Below are 13,158 nucleotides of genomic sequence, written 5' to 3' on the forward strand. Positions count from 1 at the left end.
CCATTGTGTCCCATCCCCCCACTCCCCGGCTGTGTCCCACTCACCCACTCCCCCTCTGTGTCCCACGTCCTCACTTCTAGATACATCCTACACCATCACCAGTTTGATGTGTCCTCTTTGCATTAGGTTCGCACTTTCCTCCCCATTTCTGTTTTTGCTTTTCTGTTTCTTTCCATTCGCATTGAGCCGTTGTACCTAGGCCCAGCAATCCACCAATTGATGGCAGTGCCTCTGTATAAATCTGTTTGTTCAGTAGGCAATTTCTTCCAGATATCTGCAACAAGTTGGAATTGAGGATTCAGAATCCACACCAAGACTTGTGTCCATTTTTCACAGCCACCCTTAAGTTGCTTGGAATTCCTGATCTTTAAGGAGAGTTTGGGATTTGTGAACTTTATGAGACAATTATTAGAGCTCTCTCCACTTATGAAACCTGAGTAACCTCCACAGCCAACAGAACCGAAAATCTAAACAACATCTTGTAACGCTCATCAAAACGCAACAGCCAGCATCAAACCCTTCCATTAAAAAGACTTCACCTTCCCCTGAGGAATTTTGGTTGATTCTTGTGGGTTTTTGTATACCCCTCATCGTCATCGCCATGGTCACCCAATGGACCTATGTTTGTTTCCTCACCTTCACTTGTTTTCTCCGTGTTGCGTCTGTAACTAAACTCGAATTCCCAATGTGCCTATCCCTATTTCTTCTGCTACACGGAGGATGTCTGTCTGACACCTGGTACAAAGTCCTGGATCCTCATGGAGATTCTAGACGGAGGAATTAATGGGATATTTTATTCAGTCTAATGCTCAATCATGTAGCAGGAATATGTTATAAAAAGGGAGTCAAATGGAGCCTGTTATCACTGGAACATTGACACCAATTCCCATTCCAGTGATTATATTGTCGAGGCTGTTTCAAGGGTTGTTAGGTTATAATTAAGCATTTATACCATGCTCTGCACATCTTCCGTACCTACTAGAACTTCCAGTATCATCCCACATAGCTTGGCCCTCTCTCTCTGTCTGTCTCCATCCTAATGAGTGATTGGATCATTGTGAGTTACTGCTCACGTACAGTTTCCCATGCTCTGCACACAGGAATAGTGGCGCTACAATGCAACAACAACAAGACACTTGCTGATAGACAAACCAAAGAAGCTGAGCAGTGAGGTCATGTTTCAGACATGGGTTTGCCCCCCAGGCTTTGATGGGTAGTCTGAACAATGGAGGTTCCAGTGTTAACTCTCTCTCGGAGGTGGTTAGGCTCTATGTTTTAATAGAGCAGCGAGGATCTGTGTGCATCTGGGAGAGAAAGTGCAAACTGTGAAGGCACGACTCCGACAAGATTCTGTACCGAGGCATTGTGTTTATCTTTTGTATTGCTACACTGCCCATTATGTTTTCTAGGATTTTCCGTTTTGGGCAGTTCCCCATTTAACACAACCAAGAGTCCCAACATGTCTCAACCATTAATTGGTAGTGATTCTTATGGGCAATTTGATGTTGCAGTTTTAGAGATCTCCTCCCTTACCATTGCAGGTGTGTGTGTGTGTGTGTGTGTGTGTGTGTGTGTGTGTGTGTGTGTGTGTGTACTGTTTCTTTAATCACATTGACTGTCCTGAGTCCCTCAGGGTCTGTGGCAGTGCCAATAGCTGGCAGCTGAAGATTCAGTGCACCCAACAGTTCCATCTGCAAAAGGGAGTACACCAAATAAACCACACTCACGCACAAAATGGTTGCCAACCTGCCAGGTGCTTTAGTGGCGTTTCAATGTGGTGCTAGTCTAGTTTGCCATTCCCTCCGGCATTCGGAATCTGTGAAATGGTCAGTAATGTGGACTGGTAGGCACAATGCCAATGGCTGCCAATTGAGAGTTTTGAAACCCTGTTTGGGTGGGAGGCTGTTGGGCCCAGGTTAACACCTGCTACTAAAGGTGCCTGCATCCTCACAGTGCAGTTAGAATCCTCAATGGCCCAGCACATTCAGGCAAGGTGTGTGTTCCACAAGCTGGGAAATAAGCCAATTGTCTTTATGTGTCAGTCTGCAGCCTCTTCAAATGTGCAATCCCTGCTTCAGATGTAACAAAGTGCCTACTTTATGCATCGTTATATTTTCCTTCTATTGCCTGTTGGCCATGTTCCCAAACCCCAGCCTGCTCCGTCACAGATAATACTTTGGCTGTTTTTCAAGTAGCATTTAGTCACTTTTGAGTGGGATGATTCCAAACATTGCTTTTACCTCTCATCTTAGGAGTTAACAAACAAAGCTACGTGTAGCTGTTGCCCACTTGAAGGAACTAACCTGATCTGAGCCATATCTTTTCCTGTGCCGTTGCAGTGAGGCTGATACAATTGACTTTACACTTGGCAGCCTGTTTTATAAACCAAGAGTCTATCAGACGTATTCTTGTCCCCAGTCACAGCCAGTCAGACTCCTCACCATGACTGTTAAGTCACTTCCTTTGCCTTGCTGTCTGCTGCTGAGGCAGTTGTGAAAGTACCTGTCACTGTCCAAATCCTCTTTTGAATGCCCACATCCTGCTTTTACAGTCTGGGGTACCCTGGTGAATGGTGGCATAACGGGTGATATCACCACCAAGACCATCCACCAATCACACACCTATGTTGGCGTCCCATCTGGAGACTTCAGATGGTGATCAGAAACAAGGGCCCATAATCTCTTCCACACCTCTGCCAAGCCTAAGGCTAATTGTAGTATTGGCCCGGTACTTGGTGCTTTGGCAGACTGGCTGCTGCATTCACCCATTGAACCTTGAAGGCATTAAAGTCATCTTTTGTTGTTGTTTAAAATCCCCACCCACCGGGACCATCACTTGGCCAACACGGTTCTGGCGAGGCCTAGCCAAGAGGTTCCATTCAGCAATGTCTCCTCTTGCCTCCCTGTCATCCATGTGTAATCTTGCTCATTTATACCAACCTCCTCTTCCCCAAGAACAACCCTTGCTCTGGTAACCATCAAATTGCATTGTTCATGTAGGTCCTCAAATGGGTAGTGATGTAGGTGTGAGGTGACTTTCACAAAGGCCCACCAGCTATAGTACTGCCATTTCAGAGTAATCGAATCCTGACCACGGGTATTTTTGGTATGTTTTTGTGAATGCACGCAGCCTTGCATGAGTTTCCCAGTAACAATAGGAGGTGTTAGGTCCTCGCTGAATGACTTGGTTTGAAACACGTTTAACCTTTTGTTTTACTTTGGTGATTGTGCTGTAGATGAAGTTGGGAGCCCTGCACGTTCTCTTCCCCACCCTCTCTCCCGCCGTAATTGTTCACTCCATACAGAAGACCCGTGTCAGACCACACAGATGCCTGACTCCTCGCAGGCCTTCACCCCGGCTTCTGTTCTTTTTGCAGGCCAAGCAGTCGCTAGCCACACTGACAAAGGATGTCCCCAAGCGGCACTCACTGGCGATGCCAAGCGAGAGTATGCTGAATGGGAACCAGGAGTGGGTAACGCAGTCAGACCTCCCGCTCACTGCCGCAATCCGACAGAGCCAGCAGACGTTGTATCACGCACATCACCACCCCGTAGACCGGCAAGGTAAGGGGGCAGAGGTCAAAGGGTCTTTCTGTTTACCAACTCTCTTCTCTTGGGGTGTCTAGCGTTTGATGGAATAATATTGAGCACTTCTCTCAGATAAAAATGGAGTCCCTTAACTCAGTTCCATACTCACATTCTTCCCACATCTATGTTTCACCATAGGCTTTTAAAAATGAAAAGAGCTGAGCCGTCTGTGTGGAGTTTGCTCGTTCTCCCCGTGTCTGTGTGAGTTTCCTCCGGCTGCTCCAGTTTCCTCCCACAGTCCAAAGATGTGCAGGTTAGGGTGGATTGGCTTTGGGGAATGCAGGTTGACAGGTATGGGGTAGTGGCAGGGTGGATCTAGGTGGGGTGTTCTTCGGTTGGTCAGTGTGGACTTGATGGGTCAAATGGCCTGCTTCCACACTGTGAGGATTTTATGATTCTTCTCTCAGCCCCACTATTTATTCTATGGTGCAGAGGAGCATGTGGACCATGGGGTTTATGGGAGATTGCAGGCCCTGTTGATCAATTTAGAAATGTGTTTTTGTTCTTTCAGGGAGAGAGCACATAGTATCCACTAGCACCCTTAAAGCTTTCAGAGAGAGGTGGGCACTTTAGGGGGTGGGGCACATTATCTTCTCCACCAACCCGATTAGATTTAGTTCCTTCCCTCGTTGCTCCCAGCTTTTGGTTGTTGGTCCATTGTAAATTGGGTGATGAGAAATGACAGAACAGTGCTGGGTTCTTTTGGGGTGATGGGCTGTATAAAGGATGGGGAAGAAGATTGTGTTCTTCAGTGTTTGCACTTTGTTAAAGTGGTATTTTTGCTGATGGGTCTTTTTTTAAAAATAGGCAGCTTGTCATATCCCCAGTGAAGAGTTGATATTTGGAAAGAGGAAGGTATAACCTGTTGTTTGTGGTAAACTAGATTTACAATAGAACCCTTGTAAACCTCCCAAAGTCCCTTGCTGCCTGCTTCAATGAGTAGATAATGACCTGTTAAACATGCCTCGTGTGTGGTAAGACATTCTATGTTCCTGTGTGGAATAAATCCTTGAACCTCCCTTCATTTTTCTAGTGATCCTGAGTCTGTTCCCCAGTCATATCTGATGGTAGCTGCTGCCAGAGTTTATTTGATTTCTGCAGGCCAGGCTGTGACCCTTCTTAGCCATAGAGAAAGACACTCACACCTAGTCCACTGTCAGACAGAGTGAGACTGGAGGGGGACTGGCAGTGGGGTATACAGGACACTGACTTCGTACTGTAAATGCTGAATGTAGTCAGGCATCCCAAAACCAGTGTGAATTAGTCCTGGTTGGCTCACACTTAATTGCTATTTGTCCAAACCCCTCAATGACATTCCAGTAGCTCTCAGTGGGATATACTCTATTTCTTTTGTATTTTTTAATTTTGCTCGCAAAAGGTGAAAATTATTGATGTCTGTCAGTCTGCTTCAGCCCCTGAGGATTGAAGAGATAGGAACATACCGTGAACCTGGCGTGAAGGATTTCTAATGTTGAATATAAACAATCAAACAAAAAGCTCTCCTCTTGTACTGTTCATAACTCTAAGTCAGATCCGGTGAATATAAAACAGCCTGTAAGCAAACTTGGTTTTTGCCTGGAATGGCAAGTTCAAATGTACTAACCGGACTTGGCATGATGAGATTAAATGGATCTTGTGCGCGATGTATTGGGCGTGTGTGTGAGTGCAGAGCACAGAATTGTTCACAATGTGTCACTAATTGGCATTCTCATTCTTAGGGCAATGAATAAAAGAGAATGTTGACACTGGGCACTGCATGACCCTGACTCTGGGGTTAGTATTCGACCGTGTGAGGGCTGCATTACTCTCACATCTACAATCCCGAGCTAAGTGGGCAGTTCATGGAAAGGCAATGCTGAAGGAGCTTCCCTGTAGATAACCAGAGCAGGGGGTGTCCTATTACATAGAGTCATAGAGTATAACCGCATGGGAAGTGGACCCTTGGTCCATCATGTCTATTCCAGTCATCAAACGCCTATCTACTCTAATCCCATTTCCGAGTACCTGACCCATGGCTTTGTAGATATTTTCCAATCAACTTGTTCAGAGATGTCATTACACACCTCTGGAGCAGGTGGGACAAGATATCAGGCTTCCTGACTCAGAGATAGTGACACTACCACACATCATAAGAGCTCTACCCACAGTCTTGTATCCTATGGTGCTTCAAGTGCTCAAAATAATGTTTAAATGTTGTAATGGCTTCTGCCTCTCCCATCCTTTCAGATAGGGAGCTCCAGATACCCACCACCCCATGATTAAAAAGAATTCTCCTTAAATCCCCTCCTGCCCTTTACTTTAAGTCCATGACCCTGTGGTAATTGATCCCTCTAAGGGGAGCGCACCTTCTGCTGATTCAGCTGGGCTGTTTACTCCCTTTTCTTGTGTTTCCTTGAAAGGGATAAAAGAAAACCTGTCTCTTGCCCAGGACGTTGTCTTTTCTTCCATCATGTTCTCAGTGTGAGATAACTTGGAGCAGATTACGGTTCACTTTTCAGTGCATTCCTCTCATTTAACTCCATTGCTTTGAAGCTTTCTTGACACCTTATCAGGTGTGACATTCCAGGCTCTCTCTCTCACTCTCTCTCTCTCTCTCTCTCTCTCTCTCCCTCCTTCTCACATGAGACAGCCACTCAATTCACATTCATCTCTCTCTCTCTCTCTCTCTCCCTCCTTCTCACATGAGACAGCCACTCAATTCACATTCACAGTAGCTTTGGCTATATCCTTCCTCTTTGAAAGAAACACATATTGGAAATAAAATGCAATATATCCATTGGTGATCTGTGGTTATGACTAATGATCATGAAAGTTTCAATATGGGAGAGCATTAGAAACGTGCAAAATGCTGTCTGTGCTTTGTAATCGGAACAGCTGATCCTGGCATCTTCAACTGAGGAGGAGTTGCTCTATTATGACTGTGAAGAACAGTCATACCAGACCTCAAATGTTCCAAATCCTGCTGATTTTCTGCATACTTCTCCCTTGTTTGTTTCCGATATGATGTCAGCTCAGTTGCGGTTAATGGTGAGAGGTAACACACTGACCACCCTTTGTGTTCAATCTTCACACAGGAGTGCGAGTCAGTCCATGTCACTCAAGACAACCGTCCATCATCTCAGACGCCTCAATGCTTGAGGGTGAAAGATCGTCCACACCGAGTGACATCAACTCACCGCGACATCGGACGCACTCGCTATGTAATGTAAGAAACTCTTGTGGGATGGCTAATCTATTCTGTCTTCAATTCTCGGGCTATAAGCCAGAGCAGTCCAAAAAGGAGGTCATGAACCCTTCCAGTTTTCTAATGAATGAACGAACATTAGAAGCTCTGAGTATTGGCTCCTGTGAGAGACATTTCTCACTGGCAGTGCAACCCTCACTCTACTGGCAGGCTACTTCCCGAAGGTTCACCTTCTCAATCCCAGGCTGGACACTGAGGGGAGCAGACCCGTCCTGGTTATTAGTTCTGGCTTCCTCACACAAAGGAGGCCGTTTTTTTGGTCTTGGACAGAAGTGTGAAATGTGTGATATTACATCAACCGTCCAGTACAGGCAAGATCACAAGGACATCAGAAACCAGAACGGGAGTGGGTCCCTGGGTTACCTGTAATCTGTGTCCTCTTGTGACTGTTAGACAGGGCAGAGTGCCCCACCCTTGCCCAGTTTCTCTCCGGCTGTTTGTCCATGTTTGAACCCAATAGATTATGCCCACCCACAGACTGGGTCATGCGACCACTATCTGACAATATTGCAGACTCAGTGGCTTCTGTGAGACAACTCCATCAATGCAGTATTTTCCCTGCAGTAGCTAGTGTCCTTTTCCCTGAAAATTAAGTCCTGCCCAGAACTGGCCAATGGCATTATAAATTAGTATTTTGCATAACACATCTTCTTTACCTTGGCATCAGTTTTTGACTAATTACCGCTTGAAGCATCATGGGATACTCTCCATTATTGTTATGTAAATGCTGGTATTGATAGTCTGGCCAGTAGCACTTACCTCCCAGGAATGAATCTTCCAACAGCGTCCGACTGATCCCAGATACCTCTTGTCCCAGTGTGGAACCTCTGACATCGATGAAGTTAAATTCTTCTAAAAACCCAGTGTATATTACTCCCACCATCAATGGTGTATATTAAAGAACTGGATGTTGAACCTGCAAAGGTAGCCATTGGTGCTTAGCGTACAAACTACTAAAAAAGGTGAAGGGTTTTTCATTTTTGATTGCACCAGCAATCTCCCCCCCACCCCAGTCACTCACTCACACCCAGTCTGAGTGAACCTGATTATAGGTTGTAGTGGGTTGGCCAATGTCAAAGGGTAGGGCAACAGTTCAGAGCGAGGTCTGTGGCTAATCTAACATACTGTCAACCTGGTCACAGCACTATGCCTGATTTGAGGAGGTCCATTCAGAAACAGTTTATTCCCAGAGATAATTGAGTTGGTAGCAATGCCAGGTGAACTTTTCTTTTGTGGCAAATGTAAACATGCTGTTGCTCAGAATCATGCCTCTTGCTCCCCCTGGAGGTTTTATGCTGGAATGCTCCCTCTTTGCTGTGACTGTGGGTTTCTGAATGGTCAGCCAGCAGGACTAGTCCGTTCTCAGCCTACTAGACCACTGTCCGGAAGCAGTGGGCTCCACCAATAGCCCCTTTGCTTCTGGGTGCACAAGGGAGATGTGCAGGTTAGCTCCTCATCTCCAGAGCATGATCGGCCAGATCTTACTCTCCTTATCATCAGAGAAAGCACAAGCAGTGAGCGGGGGCAGAGTCAAGTTTGGCTCCATTGCTGCAGAGCCAGTTGGTGCGGGGCTTGGCAGTTCATTGGGCGTTCTGGAGAACAGGCAAAAGCCTCAACTTCAAGCAGAGGAAGAGGGGGGAAGGAAATGGAGCTTTCGAAAGGAAAGCAACAACTGAATGTTTTTGTTTTGACTGTCCAGTCTCTTGAAGATCTAGAAGAACAGAAGAGGAAGAAGAAGAAGGAGAAGATGGTGTTTGGCTCCATTTCCCGGGTGTTTGCTAGGGGCAAGCAACGGAAATCCCTGGATCCCGGCCTGTTTGATGGTACTTCTCCCGATTATTACGTAGAGGAAGATGCAGATTGGTGATAAACACCCATCCACTCACAACCTCTGTGTGTGTGCGTGTGTGCGCGTGTGTCTGTGCGTGTGTGTGGCATGTGAGAGTTAATGCTTGTTTGGGGGGGGGGGGGTGGTGTGTGACAGTCTGCGTGTTTTTAAGCTTAAGAAATGTGAGTCCTGGGACTGGTCCAGCACACTCTGTAATTAAAGTATGTGTGTGTGTGTGTATATATATACATATATATATATACATAGATAAATATAAAAATCCTGTGTGGATAATGTCACCTGTGAATCTGTGGAGGGACACGGCTGTGTTTTAATCTTACTGATACTGGAACCCCGAAGGACAGCTGTGTACTGTATTGTAAATAACTGCAATTGTGCACTTTGTGCTTCTTTGTAAGGTATTTTCTCCTGTTTGTTGTTTCCATGTCCCAGTGTGTATTGTGTCCATTGGTTTGACAATGTAATCGAACATCCTCATTTCAACTGGGCATGCTCAAAATCTCCATCTCCTTTAACCTTCAACTCCTCCATTCCCCCAGGGGCTTAGCTTCTGAATCACATAATGAGTGTGTTTGATGGTACCTCGATGCATCCCATTCATTGGCTGAGCATGCCCTGTTTAGATTAATGAGATGGTTCAGTTAAGGAGACCTTGTCCTGGCTTTATGGTCTACATGCATTGACACGTTACCACTGACACCAGTTGACACAGACAGAGCAACAGCAAAATTAGGGGGAGCATGGAGTGGTGTGGAATCTCGGACACAGGGAGGGAGCCCCAAACCCTGGCCACGATGTAAAACCATTGTGCACAGGCACCTGAGATCTCACTACAAAGTATTTCCCAGCAGCTCTACAGTTCACCTCAGCATCTTCTACACTGTTGTTCCTTGAAATATTCAGGAAAATGCCCTTTTGGAAGGTTTTGTTTTCGGGGGAGGACTGAAGACAGCATTTACAGTCTGGAGCTAAGGCACTAATGGTCACTGGTGATTGTAACTACAGAGCTTCAGTATTGCTGGGAAAAAGGCACATTTTGCTGTAGCTTTTCATCTCACACTCATCAGGACTGTTCACAAGAATACAAATTCAAGAGGAAGACCAACATTTCTGCAGCATGGGAGGAGAGTGCAGGTTGCTTGACAAGTAACCTGATGGTAAAGGTTACATTTGTTAGGCTTTGCAGACTTGTGTGTTAATATGTGTAGCTTCCAACACAAGCAAGTGCCCCATCCAGGGAGCTCACTGGGTCTTTTCTCAGGGGAATACACTGAGAAACCAGAGTCAACCTGTGGCCTGGTTTAAAATTTAAACAAAGGTTAACTGTCAATTAGTATCAATGGTTGCATTCTCCATCATAATGCTTTTACTACTCAGAGTCAGAAGTCACAGGACACCAGGTTAGAGTCCAGCAAGTTTATTTGAAATGACAAGCTTTTGGTTTCACCTGATGAAGGAGCAGCACTCTGAAAGCTGGTGTTGTGTGACTTCTGACTTTGTCCACCCAGGCCAACACTGGCAGCTCCACATCATGTCCACTAATCAAGAGTCTACTCGCCAGCCAATCAGCACACTTTGCTCATGCAGTATAAATTGGTATTCTTGTGAAATATTCTGATGAGTGCAATACGAGAAGCTTTGTATCTTACTTCAGCAATGCTCAGTTCTGTAATAACAACTATTCAATTAAAGAATTCTTGAGTGATTTTTTTCTTCCCATTTGCCAGTCACCAGTTTAAAACTGTGAGCACTGAATCCTTTCCCACATAAAACCTTCTGTCCACTGACAAATCAAGGGAATGGTTATTGAGAATCCTACATAATCTTAATTTATTTTTAAGACTGAGGTTGAAAGGTAGTTTGTGGTGATATGTTGTCCGTGTACTTTCATTATGTTGAAATGCAGTGCCTAATTTGGCTTAAAGGAATGACCTTTTGTCAACACATCTCCCAAGCTAAATCTTTTGGAACAGGTTTTCTCAGATACCATACACCCATCCTGCAGTTCACACTCGAGATCCAGGATGCTGTCCTCTTTGTGATAAGGAACAGGGACCCCATTAGTGATCTTCACACTGATGATTCTGGAATGAGGAATAATCATAAGGTCAAAATGCACAATGACATGATATTACCATATATACTCGAGTAAAAGTCAATCTTGTGTAAAAGTCGACTCCCCATTTCTGGCCAAAGGATCTGAAATTTTCCATATCTCTCATGTAAATGTTGCCCCTAGTTCTTCACAGATAACAGAGCAACATTTGTGAGTCAAGGCATTATCCTGTACGTAAATGTTACGACGAGGAAATGAATTTTTTTCGTGCTATTATGTATTTTGAAGGAAAATTCACACCAAATTGGCGCAAACGTTTAAGATCCATCAGGTCAGAGTCAGGTGACAACTTAGCTGAGCTCAGTTCCCCTGTAGCGCCCGTGGAATACAGTCATATTACTGTAATTCATTATGGTTTTTTTCCTTTATTTGTTTACTTGCTTATTATACGGTATTTTGGGCTGTAGCACAAATTTCAACCCCTCAAAAGTAGAATCCATGTCACAGTTGACCCCATAAATGTAACCTTAAAACATAATCTAAAAATTTAGACTTTTCACGAGTATATACGGGAATCCCTTCTCATTAGTTTGGTGCTACTGTGAGATATATTTCTTTGATCAAAATTGACAGCATACCCCACCACAATACTGGCACCCATTCCAACCATGAAGTCTCACCGATAATTGCCTAGGTACTTAATGCTGTGAATGAATAGGCATTTAGAAGGACTGCTTCATAGATTATTGAGGCTTGGCCCTATTTGAAATCTTACATGTTGATCATCGCTCTTCATACATATCAGCGCTATCCACAATTATGGGTTTAATTTGTGAAATTGCTGTAATCCCATACATGGAAAGGGCCCTTCTCAACCCGCAAACCTGCTAGAAATGGGTCAGTTGCTTCCAAAGTACTGGAAATAATGAGGGTGTTCTCTGTCTTTGTCATTACTGAGTATTCTCAATGCTCTGATCTGAGAGTTAGTCAAAAATTACACAAGCTAATTGAACAATTTCAAAATCTACATGGGATTCAGGGTTTGAAAAAGTAAAATTTTGATTAAAACTTGAATATTTAGTTATTGTATATGTCAGATATTGCAACCTGCAAACTCATCTGATTGATGGGGGTGGGGGGGGAAATAAGCTGTTACAAATAGCCTCTGTAAGTAGACCAAGCAAAGGGATACGGTCACTTTAAAGATTGTCAAACTGCGAGTAATGTCAAACTAACACGCCGCCATAGTATGGGGAGCTGTTGAAATGCAACTTCCCCATCTCGCTTTGCAAAGGGAGCTGTCAGAATTGGAGAGCTGGTGACATCACTTGCTGTTGGAAGAGCAGCTGCAGGGCTGAACTCATGTGGGATGTTGGACCCTTTTTTCTTTTGTGAGTCTTGTGTCTTATTTCCTAAGGAGACAGTTTTTAAATTCCTGTCAAGATGTTGAACTTGCAAGTTCTTTTGATTCTGCTCTGCCTCAGAACGTAGCAGGTCCGTCCAGTTTGTGTGGCAGCCTACACTGCGAGGGGGGGAAAAGCATTCATTCTCCGGACTGCCCCTTCTGCCTGGGTTCAAATCCAGGCGGCCCGTCCCTGGGATGTCCAGAAATTCTGGGGAGGGTTGGAATCTTTGCTGCAGGAGGGATCAGAATGGGAAGGAAAGTTTCCTGCCTCATGGGTGCAGAGAGGTGGTCAGGTGACCTGCTTTGTTATTGAGGGGCACTGCATTGAGACTGAAGAGGATCAAAGTTGTCCATTTTTACTCTGTCAAAGTGCAGTGCATCAATACATTGAAAGACAAACGCCTCTGTCAGACACAATTGGAAAGAGAAACTTCCAGAATTAGAAGTGATTGCCCATTAATTCAGAAAAGCCCGTCAGTTTCTCTTAAGACCAGTGCTTGAGTGTGATGTAAGGCAGCATACAGGAGTTAGAAATTCTTGTAAGTTCAACATCTTTTTAAAAGCATTCCCAATCATTCGGGGGTTGTTTTGGGTTTTTGTTTTGTAAATTAGGTAAAATAATGCTACCGATACTGAAAGAAAATGGATTTATTTAAGAAACTAAATAGAAGATTTATGCTGGGCAAGTTTAGAGTCAAATTGTTTTATCCCTGCACTGTGAATGCAACCCAAAGCTCAGCAGTGCGGCTTCCATTGCAAACAAATTAAAATAAAACCTATTTTAAAATAAATGATACATCTTCTCTGTGGTTTCCTCTATTGAGGTGCAAGTCACTACAGCAGAGTAGCTCACAGGGTGAAGCTTTAGTGTCTGACCTCAGGTGTTGTTTCTCTTTTTAAGTGCTGCAAGTTTTCCCCCTGGAGAAATCAGAGATTCTCCTGCAGGAGCAGAGCTGATTATGAGGGAGCTCCTCGAGATGAACAGAGAGTTATAATGAAGTAAATAGCGATTAGATT

The 13,158-nt window shown here is 44.5% G+C and overlaps 1 protein-coding gene across 5 annotated transcripts in view; it reads left to right on the forward strand.

The window, feature by feature from the left end:
* LOC122540243 (kazrin-like) overlaps positions 1-13,158 on the forward strand; it is a 317,978-nt gene that overhangs the window by 185,780 nt on the left and 119,040 nt on the right. For all 5 annotated transcript variants that reach the window (XM_043675660.1, XM_043675657.1, XM_043675659.1 and 2 more), the window contains 3 exons: positions 3,377-3,563; positions 6,662-6,792; positions 8,531-8,654. In XM_043675660.1, the coding sequence (XP_043531595.1) occupies positions 3,377-3,563; positions 6,662-6,792; positions 8,531-8,654 (442 nt within the window). The remainder of the gene's footprint in view (positions 1-3,376; positions 3,564-6,661; positions 6,793-8,530; positions 8,655-13,158) is intronic.

This window comes from Chiloscyllium plagiosum, chromosome 34, assembly GCF_004010195.1.
Source record: "Chiloscyllium plagiosum isolate BGI_BamShark_2017 chromosome 34, ASM401019v2, whole genome shotgun sequence".
NCBI lineage: Eukaryota > Metazoa > Chordata > Chondrichthyes > Orectolobiformes > Hemiscylliidae > Chiloscyllium > Chiloscyllium plagiosum.